The 12,410-nt window shown below is 35.8% G+C and overlaps 1 protein-coding gene across 7 annotated transcripts in view; it reads left to right on the top strand.

The window, feature by feature from the left end:
• The first annotated feature begins 2,109 nt into the window (after nt 1–2,109).
• The window catches only part of brd3b (bromodomain containing 3b), a 42,527-nt gene continuing 32,226 nt past the window's right edge, over nt 2,110–12,410 (top strand). For all 7 annotated transcript variants that reach the window (XM_056458704.1, XM_056458706.1, XM_056458705.1 and 4 more), the window contains exons 1-2: nt 2,110–2,204; nt 9,988–10,310. In XM_056458704.1, the coding sequence (XP_056314679.1) occupies nt 10,110–10,310 (201 nt within the window). In that variant the 5' untranslated portion in view covers nt 2,110–2,204; nt 9,988–10,109. The remainder of the gene's footprint in view (nt 2,205–9,987; nt 10,311–12,410) is intronic.

Here is a 12,410-nt window from a genome sequence, read left to right as displayed (position 1 = left end):
AATATATAATAATAATAATAATACAGTTTTTCTCAGTGGCTTTGGTGCATTTCTCACAACACTATTTACATTTGCACAACAGTTCATGCATTTCTCAAAACAATTAGTACAAACTGCAAAATCTAGTTGATACCCTGCAAAAGTGTGTCACTTGCTCAAAATGGAGAGCTCATTCCTCAAAAGCAAGTATTGATGTCATTGAAAGTGTCAGTGTCATCAAGATGAAAAGTCCTGACACCATTGTTTATGAACAAGATGGTCATGGCTTTGTCATGTTTTCTTTATGACACTTTACTCTGTACAAGTTTTTTTTTCCAGTGCCAGAAAGTCTGATTTTGGTGACACTTCCTGAAAATGCTCAAGACAGCACAATATTCTATTTGCACAGCCATTTGGAAACTACAGTAAAGTTAGACAACACTGTATTTAGTGAGGTACAAGACACTGAACATGTGTGTTTCACATTTTTACTGCATTTGCTCTTTGCCATTCTAATTTATTCACAGCATTGTGCAGAAGAATAAACACACCCTTATTTACAACACACATAAACTTCCTTTGGGTAGAGCTGTGCACAACTGTAAACAATATTGCAGTACATATTGGAACTGAGCCTACAACATACATACTGTAGGTCTGTAAATCAGTCATGAAATTGTTCAATTTAGAAGACATTTTCAGATTTTTAATTTTTTTTAAATAAAATTAGCTTGACAGATTTTGATAACTAAAAATACAAAACATTTTTGTATAATGACTCAAATGAGGATTATTAGTTTTATATGGAATAACTATTCAGCATTCACAAGTTTAGTTCATTTTGACTGACATGACATAAGCAAATGATAATGTTATAAAACAGCAGAGAGTTGTATGAAAGCAATTAATGAATGTCCAAAACCATTTCAATTTGTTGGAAGGAATGAGAAACTGCTACTATGATGTGCACAACTGACTAATTGTTTTGAGAAATGCAAGACCTGTTGTGCAAATGTAAATAGTGTTGTGAGAAATGCACTAAAGCCACTGAGACAAACTGTAATAATAATATAGAGCTTCATAATTTTTCATCTCTCTTGTAAAAAAAGTAAATGTGAAAATTCATGGATAACAACAGCCTAATTAGTATTAATTTTAACTTTAATATGAGCCACTTTTGGTGCTTTGCACCTTCTCATTGGTCATTTTTCTTTCAAGAACAAGGTCCAGGATTTAGAATAAATGTAAAATGTTTTCTCTATTTAACAACAATACAGTAGGTCAGTACTGAAAGATGACTTCAGATTCTGCATGGTCTTAAAGCCTTTGATGGGTTATTTCCACAATTTATGATGGCATAGCAGTCAAAATAGAACAGATGAGCTCATGTATGGGGTGAATTCTGGACCTTTGTCATTTAGGGGTGGGTCTTCTGAATCACCCGAACCCCTCCTGGCTATGGGCCTGCTGACTGTCTGATTTCTGTGTGGAGTTTGCATGTTCTCCCCGTGTTGGCGTGGGCTTCCTCCAGGTGGTCCGGTTTCCGCCACTGTCTTGCGCTATATTGAGCTCAATTGTCTGCAGTGAATGAGAGTGTATGGGTGTTTCCCAGTGATAGGTTGCATCTGAAAGTTGGCGGTTCGTTCCGCTGTGGTGACCCCTGATTAATAAAGGGACTAAGCCAAAAGGAAAATGAATTAATGAATGATATAAATATTAATTGTCAGATAATGCCAATATTTTGACTTCAAAAGAAATAAGAAATCGACATTTGGTGGAAAAACCTTGATCTTCAAACACAATAAATATAAATCACTTGTTTTTCTCTTTTGTAAATTGATAATTTTTGACACCAAATTGGATATTTATGAAACACACACACACTCGCACGCACACTCACGTAGCCTATATAAAATGCACGTATTCATTTTGTGGCAGGCATATAATAATAAGTGAGTTTGCAGTCAGTCATTAATAAATCTGATCAGCTGACTTTATACTGTAAAATATGTTCATTTGCTTGTTTTAAAGAGAAAAAAGGCAGGGCAGCGCCGAGCTACAGTTATTCATTCACACAACAACAACCACAATACCCTGCGACGCAGCGCGCATGCGCACAACACTACCCAACCAGTGTCGACCCCAGCCATCTATTATGCTTCTTCGCAATAAAAGCTACCCGAAAATCTGCAAGGACAACGCAACCGGAGCCGCTTGGAGTGAAAGTAATAAAGTACAACATATACATTTACGTTTAGCGCATTCCGACCGGAGTTCGCGTTCAGTTTAGGTGAGGTATATCGGTGTTTTGGGGGGAAAACACAGCTGAATGTGGCTAGCAGGATCTCCTCTGACAGAGTCGAGCTGCTGATGAGCGGCGCTTTGCAACAATCAATGTAACAAAACCTGTTTTTCACGCGCCACCGTGTCGACGTGTGAACGCAAAAAGGTCGTAATTGTTTGCGCCGGGTTTTTCAGGTGTAAAAACCCGGGCTGCTGGATGTATTCTGGGATGATTTCAAATTAGCCCGCTGAGTAGCTAGCCGACTGAACGGCATGCACACACAATGGTTGTGTTAAAGACATGGTGGGGCTCGATCCTCGGCATTCCTCACTCGATGCCCTGTCTCTCCCGTGCCCGCCATCTTTTCAGAACTTATATACACACATATATATATATAAATATACACACATGCTTGATGCAGATACTTTAACGCGGGATGGCGAATGTTGTTGTTTTTTTTCCAGTCGAGTTTCTGGTTAACGTGTAAATGCGCGCAGGGGCGCAATTTGCTAGCTGATGTTTTGGTTTAATTCTGACTAAAGCTGCAATTTTTCATGGCCTCTGATGGACAGGCGCAGATTTGGGTCGATTTGTTGGTGTTTACAATAATTCGGGGTTAGGTCAGTTGAAAAGCTCAAGTTCACTGAGTCTATCTGCGTTTCGTACTTTTAGTTATTTTGGGTCATTGGGTCGTGTGAAAGAAACCCTGATACTGTAGTTCAGACTTTTAGCATGTTTAACTATCGGAGACTACAAACTACTCGTTTATATGTGCAAGTAATGCTGTGAGTGTTGTTTCTAAATTAATTTAATGTGGATTAATGATGATATTAAGATGTATGTGCTAGTTAATGAAATAAAAACGCCGTTTGTTTACTACATACACATTCGCTGTGATGTTAGCATTGATACATTAGACTATCCCCTCACTGGCTTTAGTGTACTGCACAAACTGAACTAAACTATGGTGTAAAATGGATTAAATTTATACATACAGGACTTGTTTAACTGCTGGAGAAGGTGGAAGGTGGTGTTGTATTTTAGCTGGCACATGTGCAAGTAATGCTATGAGTGATGTTTCTGAATTAATTTGATGTGGATTAGTTATATTGAGATGTATGTGCTAGTTAATGAAATAAAGATGCCAGTTAATATTAATATATGCACAAACTAAACTAAATTATTGTGTAAAATTGATTATTTTTTTTATAAACACACAAAACTTAACTTGTTTAACTTCTGGATAAGGTTGTTTTGTATTTTAGCTGGCACATGTGCAAGTAATACTGTGAGTGTTGTTTCTAACTTAATTTGATGTGGATTAATGATGGTATTAATATGGGTATTGAGATGTAAATGCTAGTTAATGAAATGAAAAACGCTAGTTAATATTAATATATGCACAAACAGAACTAAATTATTGTGTAAAATGGATTAATTTCACACAAACAAGACTTTTAACTTGTTTAACTGCTGGAGAAGGTGGTTTGTTTTGTATTTTAGCTGGCATATGTGCAAGTTAATACTGTGAGTGTTGTTTCTGAATTAATTTGATGGTGATCAATACTTGTATTAATATGAGTATTGAAATGTGTGTGCTGGTTAATGAAATAAAAACACCAGTTAATATTAATTATGCATAAACTAAATTAAATTATTGTATGAAACGGATTAATTTCATAAACACACACACACACACACACACAGGACTTTTAACTTGTTTAACTACTGGAGAAGGTGGTTTGCAAGTAATACTGTGAGTGTTATTTCTGAATTAATTCGATGTTGATTAATTATGATATTAATATGGGTATTGAAATGTATATGCTAGTTAATGAAATAAAAACGCTGTTTGTTTACTACATACACATTTACCGTGATGTTAACTTTAAAAAACTTACATTATCCCCTCACTGGGGGTGTACTGCGCAAACTAAACTAAATAATGGTTTAAAATGGATTATTTTCACACATACAGGACTTTTAACTTGTTTAACTGCTGGAGAAGGTTGTTTTTGTATTTTAGCTGGCACATGTACAAGTAATACTGTGAGTGTTGTTTCCTAATTAATTTGATGTGGATTAATGATGGTAGTAATATAGGTATTGAGATGTATGTGCTAGTTAACATGCCAGTTAATATTGATTTATGCACCAACTAAACTAAATTATGGTGTAAATTGTGATTAACTTCGTAAACGCGCGCACACATACAGAACTTTTAACTTGTTTAACTACTGGAGAAAATGGTTTGTTTTGTATTTTAGCTGGCACTTGTGCAAGTTAATACTGAGTGTTGTTTCTAAGTTAATTCGATGTGGATTAATGATGATTTTGAGATGTATGCGCTAGTTAATAAAATAAAAACACCATTTGTTTACTACATACACATTAGGGCTGGAGGATTTTATCGATTCTGCGATATAAATCGATTTTTTTTTTCCAAAGAAAGTATCGATTTTTTTAGCTGCGAGTATCGATACATACATATATACATCCGGCCATCTGCGCAACCCTGCTCTCGAGTGAAGTCAGGAAGACCGAGAAAGATCTGTGCACACTGACTGAGTCGGACGTGACATTTGATGTTTTGGAGAAGCCATGGTACTACTATGTTTACTTTCATGGCAGCTAGACTTGCTACCTCATGTTTTTTGTCAAGCTAAAAAGATGTCAAAGAAACTGTTCAGAACAGGCCACTTGCTCTTTAACTCTCCATTGTTAATTGCAAATTGCAATGTTGCACTTTATTTACTTTTCAAAGGCTTGTAAGCTACAGTTTGCACTGTTTCAATAAATGGAACAAATTTTCTCATCACATCTTTAATTAATTTTGTCCAGCATTTATTTTGCAAGCCGTCTGATGTTTAAGTTTATTTCAATTAATTAAATCCAAGTAAATTAAACACTCCCAAGATGTCACCAAAATCACTTTGTCTCTTTTAAATCTATCAGAAAATGATGTAAGCGTATCGAATGATATAGAATCGTATCGAATTATATCGAATCGTATCGTTGGCTAAATACCGTGATATATATCGTATCGTGAGCTGAATATCGTGTATCGTATCGTATCGTGAGATTAGTGTATCGCTACAGCCCTAATACACATTTACCGTGATGTTAGTATTGATAAATTACATTATCCCCTCACTGGCTTTAGTGTACGCAGTAATATATCCACAAACTAAACTAAATTATGTTGTAAAACTGATTCATTTTATAAACGCACACATGCATGACTTTTAACTTATTTAACTACTGGAGAAGATGGTTTGTTTTGTGTTTTAGCGGGCACATGTGCAAGTAATACTGCGAGTGTTGTTTCTAAATCAATTCGATGTGGATTAATGATGGGTATTAAGATGCATGTGCTAGGTAATAAAATAAAAACGTTGTTTGTTTACTACATGCACATGATGTTAGTATTGATAAATTAGATTATCCACCGACTGGCTTTAGACTGTACACAATAATATATGCAACTATATTAACTAAAACTAAATCATGATGTAAATTGAACTAATTACATAAACGCGCAAACATACAGGGAAAAATTGATTAAAATACCACTTGGAAATTCGCAGTTTCTTTGAATTAAAGATTTATGATTATGTTTGAGTGAAATGTCATGTTTGCTTTGTAAAGTACTAATAATATTTCTTCTGAATGTAAATAAAAATATTATTTTTTGCATAATCAAAATGTTGTGTTTGGACAACTTCAGATGGTAAAATTTCAAAAGAACTAAAATAAATTTTTTGTGGGATAACCATGATATTCAATAAGTGAGGTTTATTAATAAACTAATTTCGAGAGGATCACGTGCTTATGATTTATCACAGCCGGTCTCGTATTAAGCTAATCAGTATCGTCCAATCATATGAGCCATAAGCTACTATAAATAACCACAGTTTTCAGTCCACCTTATCTTCGTTTGGAAGAAACCCCCCTTCCTCCCCATTCTCCTCCTTAACCTTAGATCGGGCGGCACGGAGGCCCAGTGGTTAGCACTGTTAGCCCCACAGCAAGAACACTGCCAACCCTGGTCCTGCCAGGTTGGTAGGTGTTTCTGTGAGGAGTTTGTATGTTCTCCCCGTGTCCGCGTGGGTTTTCCCCGGGTTCTCCGGTTTCCTCCCATCCAAAAAATATACATCATGCATAACAATGAAACATTTGTCTAGCCCCTTCTTTTTTCCTCACGTGTTCCCTTAGCTACTGCAGACGGGGAGTTCTGAGATCCACCGAGCTCAGGCTCCCCTCTCGCTCTGCAAACGGGAGGAAGCCCCGGGCTCGAGGATCCCTTGAGCTCGGGGCTCTCTCCCGGGACAGCATGCCAAACAAGCTATTGATGAATCATCAGCTAAGTGTGAACTCTTAAAACGAATTAAATTGTTATTCTGACAAATTGCTGTAAAATGCTGTAAATGACACTGTTTTAATATTTTAAACCAAATATTAACATTCATCTCAAATCCTTACCTTATACATGCAGTAAATCCAGAGAAACTGACCTTCTAACAGGGCTGGGCAATATGGCAAAAATGCAATCTCGATAATTATTAGGGATGTCCCGATCAGGTTTTTTTGCCCTTGAGTCCAAGTCATTTGATTTTGACTATCTGCCAATACTGAAATCCGATACTTTTGTAATGCATACAAAAAGAATAAAGAAGAGCAAAGAAACAGATCCAGGATGTTCCTTATTTTTTGCTTAATTTACCTTATTTTAACATTCAACAACTCTGTTAACAAACAGAGCCCTTCTGTGAGGTAGCTTGAACAATCTAGTAATACATACCATCAATTCTTAACTTTTGGACTTAAGTGCAACAGTAAATATAAAAAAATCTAATGTAAAAACAAATAGCCCCTCAAATTAAAGTGCCCGTCAGGCAATCCTAAATTTACATATCTCACAGTTTGCTATGGCAATGTTGTCGTTATCAACTTTTTAATACCTCCAGACTGCAGACATACTCGTGCTTTCCGCTTCAAGATGCTTCTTAGCATTTAACCAATAGCGTCTCGGCGATAGTGACGTCATGCCACACGCGTTGTTGTTTCTGTGTGAAGTCAAGAATGAGGTCTAACTTTGTGCCACCACATAAATATCATGGTTTCCGCTATTCATTCTTTCATGGTCGTGCGCCACACCAAAATTCATCTCGCCACAGTTACATTACAGCTTCTCATTCAAAACATTAAATTTTTTTTAATAGCGGGTGATAATCGTACCAAAACGTATTAAAAGCTAAGTGAATTATAACAGCGCTAACTTTTCTGTAACCGTAGTAGTGCTGTGTGTCATTTGTTTACCCCTTTAAGGTTACGTGCTGACTGACTGACAGGTGCGCGAGGCCAGCAAACACGACGTATAGCCGTTTTACTTTACTTCAGGAAGCAATAACACCGCTCTGCAGGTCTTTTGGTGACATTCATAAATATTCCTAGCAAATCTAATAAATGTTGGAGACATATTCGTTACATAAACGAACTAAATCGCACTTAAGCAGCGTTTATTTGAGAGCACACAAGAAGATCTGCGCGCTCTTGAAGCGGCTTTTAGGGCGTGCAAAAAGTTTTGTGCACGAGCAGAGGAAATCAGCGCGCAAGCAAAGAGATCCGCATGCTCGTAGGCTATTACATAAATGCAACTCGACTTCAAAAACCGCGCTCACAACATTTGTCATTGAAATAACGCCACAGGTAGTTGGTAGATCTGTGTAAAAAAAAAAAAAAGGCCTGCAGCCACAGCTGGAATAAAGAATATAGATGTCTCCAAAATACTGGCCGTGCCACTGTAGTTTGTAAATGGAAGTATCGTCATTAACGGTTCTACAATAGTTAATATTGTATATGGAAAAGTTACTAAAATGCTCACTTATTTGTGCCGGCGAAAAATCAATAGACTACTTAGTTTATTTATAGTTTATAGTTATTTATAGTTTATAGACCAGTTTTGGTTTATTTTAACTGTCTGAATTAAGGCTGAGAAACTGTGGAGAATTGGTGACACGTTTTTTGATGCTTCAAACACACATCTGAAGCGTTTCATTTCTCTTCTAGTGAATAAAATTTAGCTAACAACCTCAAATCTCTTAAAAAGAACAACTACTAAAGTGAAATTTGTTCTTACTTTGGATTCTTGCGTGATAAGACAAAAAAAACATTGGTGAGAAAAACCAAATATAGCAACGGGACACACTAAGAAAACAATTCTTTACTTAATATTTAGTTGGAAAAAAATCTCTTCTTGTAACGAATTTCATTTGGTAAAATTTGTATCTTAATCTTTCAAAGTTGAAAATGGACCCGTTGATTCAGACGGGTTGTAGATTTCTGCAGTCATGACAGATAATATGGTGTGGTCAATTTATTTATTTATTTATTTATTGTGAACACGAGGAGAACATGCAAACTCTGCACAGAAACCAACAACCTTCTTGCTGTGAGGCGAACGTGCTACCCACTGCCCCACCGCATCGCACAATTTAAGTATTATAACATGTAAAATATAGTATTTGTGACAGTTTGCTTTATTTCGTAGATTTGAGTTATAAATTGATACAGTATTGTGATACTATATGGTATCATAATACTTAAACTGGTGTAGTATCGTGGCCTAAATTTATGGTATCGTGACAACCCTAATATATATATATATATATATATATATATATATCAGGAGGTAATGTCCGACTCCAAATAAGTCTGAAACCGCGTGATCGGGCCCGATTTCTAATCACGTGATCGGATCTTGGGGGCCCTAATAATCATATTCCATATTGAACAATAACGAGATATATGGTAATACTTTCAGATTTAAAAGAGTACCCCAACAATGACTGAAGACAAAAATTAGAGGTTCCATTAAATGGTGTAACATACTTTCAGTCGATAAATTTCTGTTGGCTAAAAATTCGGTACATTTCTAATATCAACATGCGTTTAGATTCCATTTGTCGCACATTTCTGCTGTGTGATTGGCTTTTAGATCAACATTGAGTAAAAAGTCCAGAGCTTATCCTTGTTAATGACATAAATTGTATCACGATTTGATATAAAATCGTTTATCAGCCCAGCCCTACTTTCTTACTTTTTTTGGCTATATATGCCTATATATATTTCTTTCATTTTGATCTAGGACTGTGTTGATAAAACAGATTAATATCGAATGGATAAAACTTATGTCAATAACAGTGATAAGTTTTGGACTTTTGTTACTGTATGTTGATCTAAGAGCCAATCACACAGCAGAAATGTGCAACAATATTATTATTATTATTATTATTATTATTATTATTATTATTATTATTATTATTATTATTATTATTATTATTATTATTAGATATTAAATATGCACCGAATTTTCGGCCACCAAAAGTTTTATCGGCCGAAATGAAGTTATGCCATTTAATGGACCCACTAATTTTTGTGGCTTCAGTCATTGTTGGGGAACTCTTTTAAATCTGGAAGCATTAACTTACATTGAAATCTATATCATTATCATTCAATATGGAAAATAATTATCAAGAATGCATTTCGGCCATATCGCCCAGCCCTATTTTTGACTGTATGTAAATTTTTTTACCAATATGATGAGCAGTAAATTATGCAAATCAACCATTTGGTCTAATTTCAATGTGTATACATATATGCATTTATATGTTGTATTGTGCAAATTAATATTTATATATGTGCTTTATCTTTATCGCTGGCAGCGTGCTGACACTCAGGTCCTGAGATGGGATGTGCGTGTCGAGGTGGGACTAAGGAGCAGCAAGAGGATCGTTGTAACTGAGCTACAGACGTCATTCAAGCAACAGCTTCCCCCTTGACCAATATGTCGGCAGTCACGTCCCCTGCCCAGGTGCCCGCACCTATTGTTAACCCGCCCCCACCTGAGGTCATTAACTCTGGTAAGCCGGGCCGGAAAACCAACCAGCTACAGTACATGCAGAATGTGGTTGTGAAGACTCTTTGGAAGCATCAGTTTGCGTGGCCCTTTTACACACCTGTGGATGCAATCAAATTGAATCTGCCGGTGAGAAACCATTTTGTCTTTTTTATATACATTATTTTATATGAATTATTATTCCTCCTGTAAAATTTATGAACTTTTTCTAATATTTTTCAAGTAACTTAACAAGGAAATTTTCACAGTATTTCTGATAATATTTTTCTTCTAGGGAAAGTTTTATTTCTTTGATTATGGCTGGAATATAAGCAGTTATTAAAGTTTTAAAATTCTGTATAACTTCTGTAAAGTCTGTATTATTAGGCTGTTTAAGATTTTTTTTGATTGTCTGCAGAACAAAACATGATTATCTAATAACTTGCCTATAGTTAACATAAAGGGCCCTATCATACACCTGGCGCAATAAGGCGCAAGACCAGCGCAACAGTAATTTTCACATTTTGCGCCACATTGTGGACTCATGGGTGTGCTGGTCTAAAAAGGAGGTGTGTCGCTATTTTGAGAAGCTGAAATAGACCGTGCCGTTGACCAACTAAAAGCTGGTCTTTCAGTTTATTCATAACAATTTGCATTTGTATAATGTTATTATTATTAGCAGTGCTATTTATTATGTGCATGTTTATATTTGTTTTAATAAAAGGAGACGTGTGCATCACCATATGGGGGGCATAAGAATAGGATGTGTGTTTGGATATAACTTTTTTTACCAAACGTAAATATTATTGTTCAATTATTATTTTGCTGGAAATTACAACTGAATGGGGCGACGCAGTGGCGCAGTAGGCAGTGCTGTCGCCTCACAGCAGGTTCGCTGGTTCAAGCCTCGGCTGGGTCAGTTGGCGTTTCTGTGTGGAGTTTGCATGTTCTCCCTGCGTGCGCGTGGGTTTCCTCCGGGTGCTCCGGTTTCCCCCACAGTCCAAAGACATGTGTGACAGGTGAATTGGGTAGGCTAAATTGTCCGTAGTGTATGAGTGTGAATGAGTGTGTGTGGATGTTTCCCAGAGATGGGTTGTGGCTGGAAGGGCATCCGCTGCGTAAAACAAATGCTGGATAAGTTGGCGGTTCATTCCGCTGTGGCGACCCCAGATTAATAAAGGGACTAAGCTGACAAGAAAATGAATGAATGAATTACAACTGAATGTAGAAATAGTTTCGAAACAAATGACATTAAATATGTAGGTTAATGGATATCTTCAGTGGAGTGAGTTTCCACCGTTTCCTTACCCCGCGAAAGTAAAGGAGTAAAAGTAAAGAGGCCGACTGGAGGAGGCTCATTCTTTATCCTCACACTGTAGATGGTTTGTTTGACTGTTTTCTTGCTAGTGAAGCGTTCAGTTTTTCCACCTACAAAGTCCGCCATGTAGCAAAAAGCAAATGCGCCATGACGCAATAACTGACTCTTAAAGGTATTGGGAGATAAGTCTCTGGTTTTATGCAGTTATACTCAAAACACACCCATAACTCATTAAGAGAATATGCAAAACCCTGTTAGAGCAAGAGCCTATTTTTCCGTCTTTAAAGTGGATTCTGACACACCCTTAATCCTTTTGTTCAATATCTTGTTAAATATCATGTACTGTCATCAAGGCAAAGACTTGAGGAATATTTTTAAAAGAATAAATATTTCACTGGAGGAATAATAATTTAATTTCAACTGCATATTTGAAATAGAAAATTGTTGTTGTTTTTAATCCCTTATGTTGCATTTTTTGATTGGGTAGATTGTAAAAACAGTAATATTGTAAAATAACAATTTAAAATGAGCTCTATTATTTTTTTTATATGAAAACTTTTGAAAATGCAGTTATTTTCTATTATGCCTAGTCTGAATTTTTGGTATCAATATTCTAGTCTACCTTGTCGCATGATAATATGTATGAAATGTATATGTATGAAAAAAGTGTTTTTTGGTACTGAACTAAAAGAATGATTTACAATTTACACGATTTACATTTTAAATGTTTGCAAAAATGTATTTTTTTTTTTTCTCAGAATTCTTCCATGATTTTTTTTTATTGTTTAAAATCATCCTTGCTGAACTAGGTTCAAATTTCATTATACAAATTAAAAACAATCTTGTAAATGGTAATGTATTATAGTTTACACTAAAAGATTTTAACAAAAAAAATAACTGCTTTAAATGTTTCTTGAGCAACAAATTGGAAA

Source organism: Danio aesculapii, chromosome 5, assembly GCF_903798145.1.
Source record: "Danio aesculapii chromosome 5, fDanAes4.1, whole genome shotgun sequence".
NCBI classification, from domain to species: Eukaryota; Metazoa; Chordata; class Actinopteri; order Cypriniformes; family Danionidae; genus Danio; species Danio aesculapii.
Note: the sequence above shows the minus strand (reverse complement) of the source record. Positions and strands in the feature narration are given on the sequence as shown.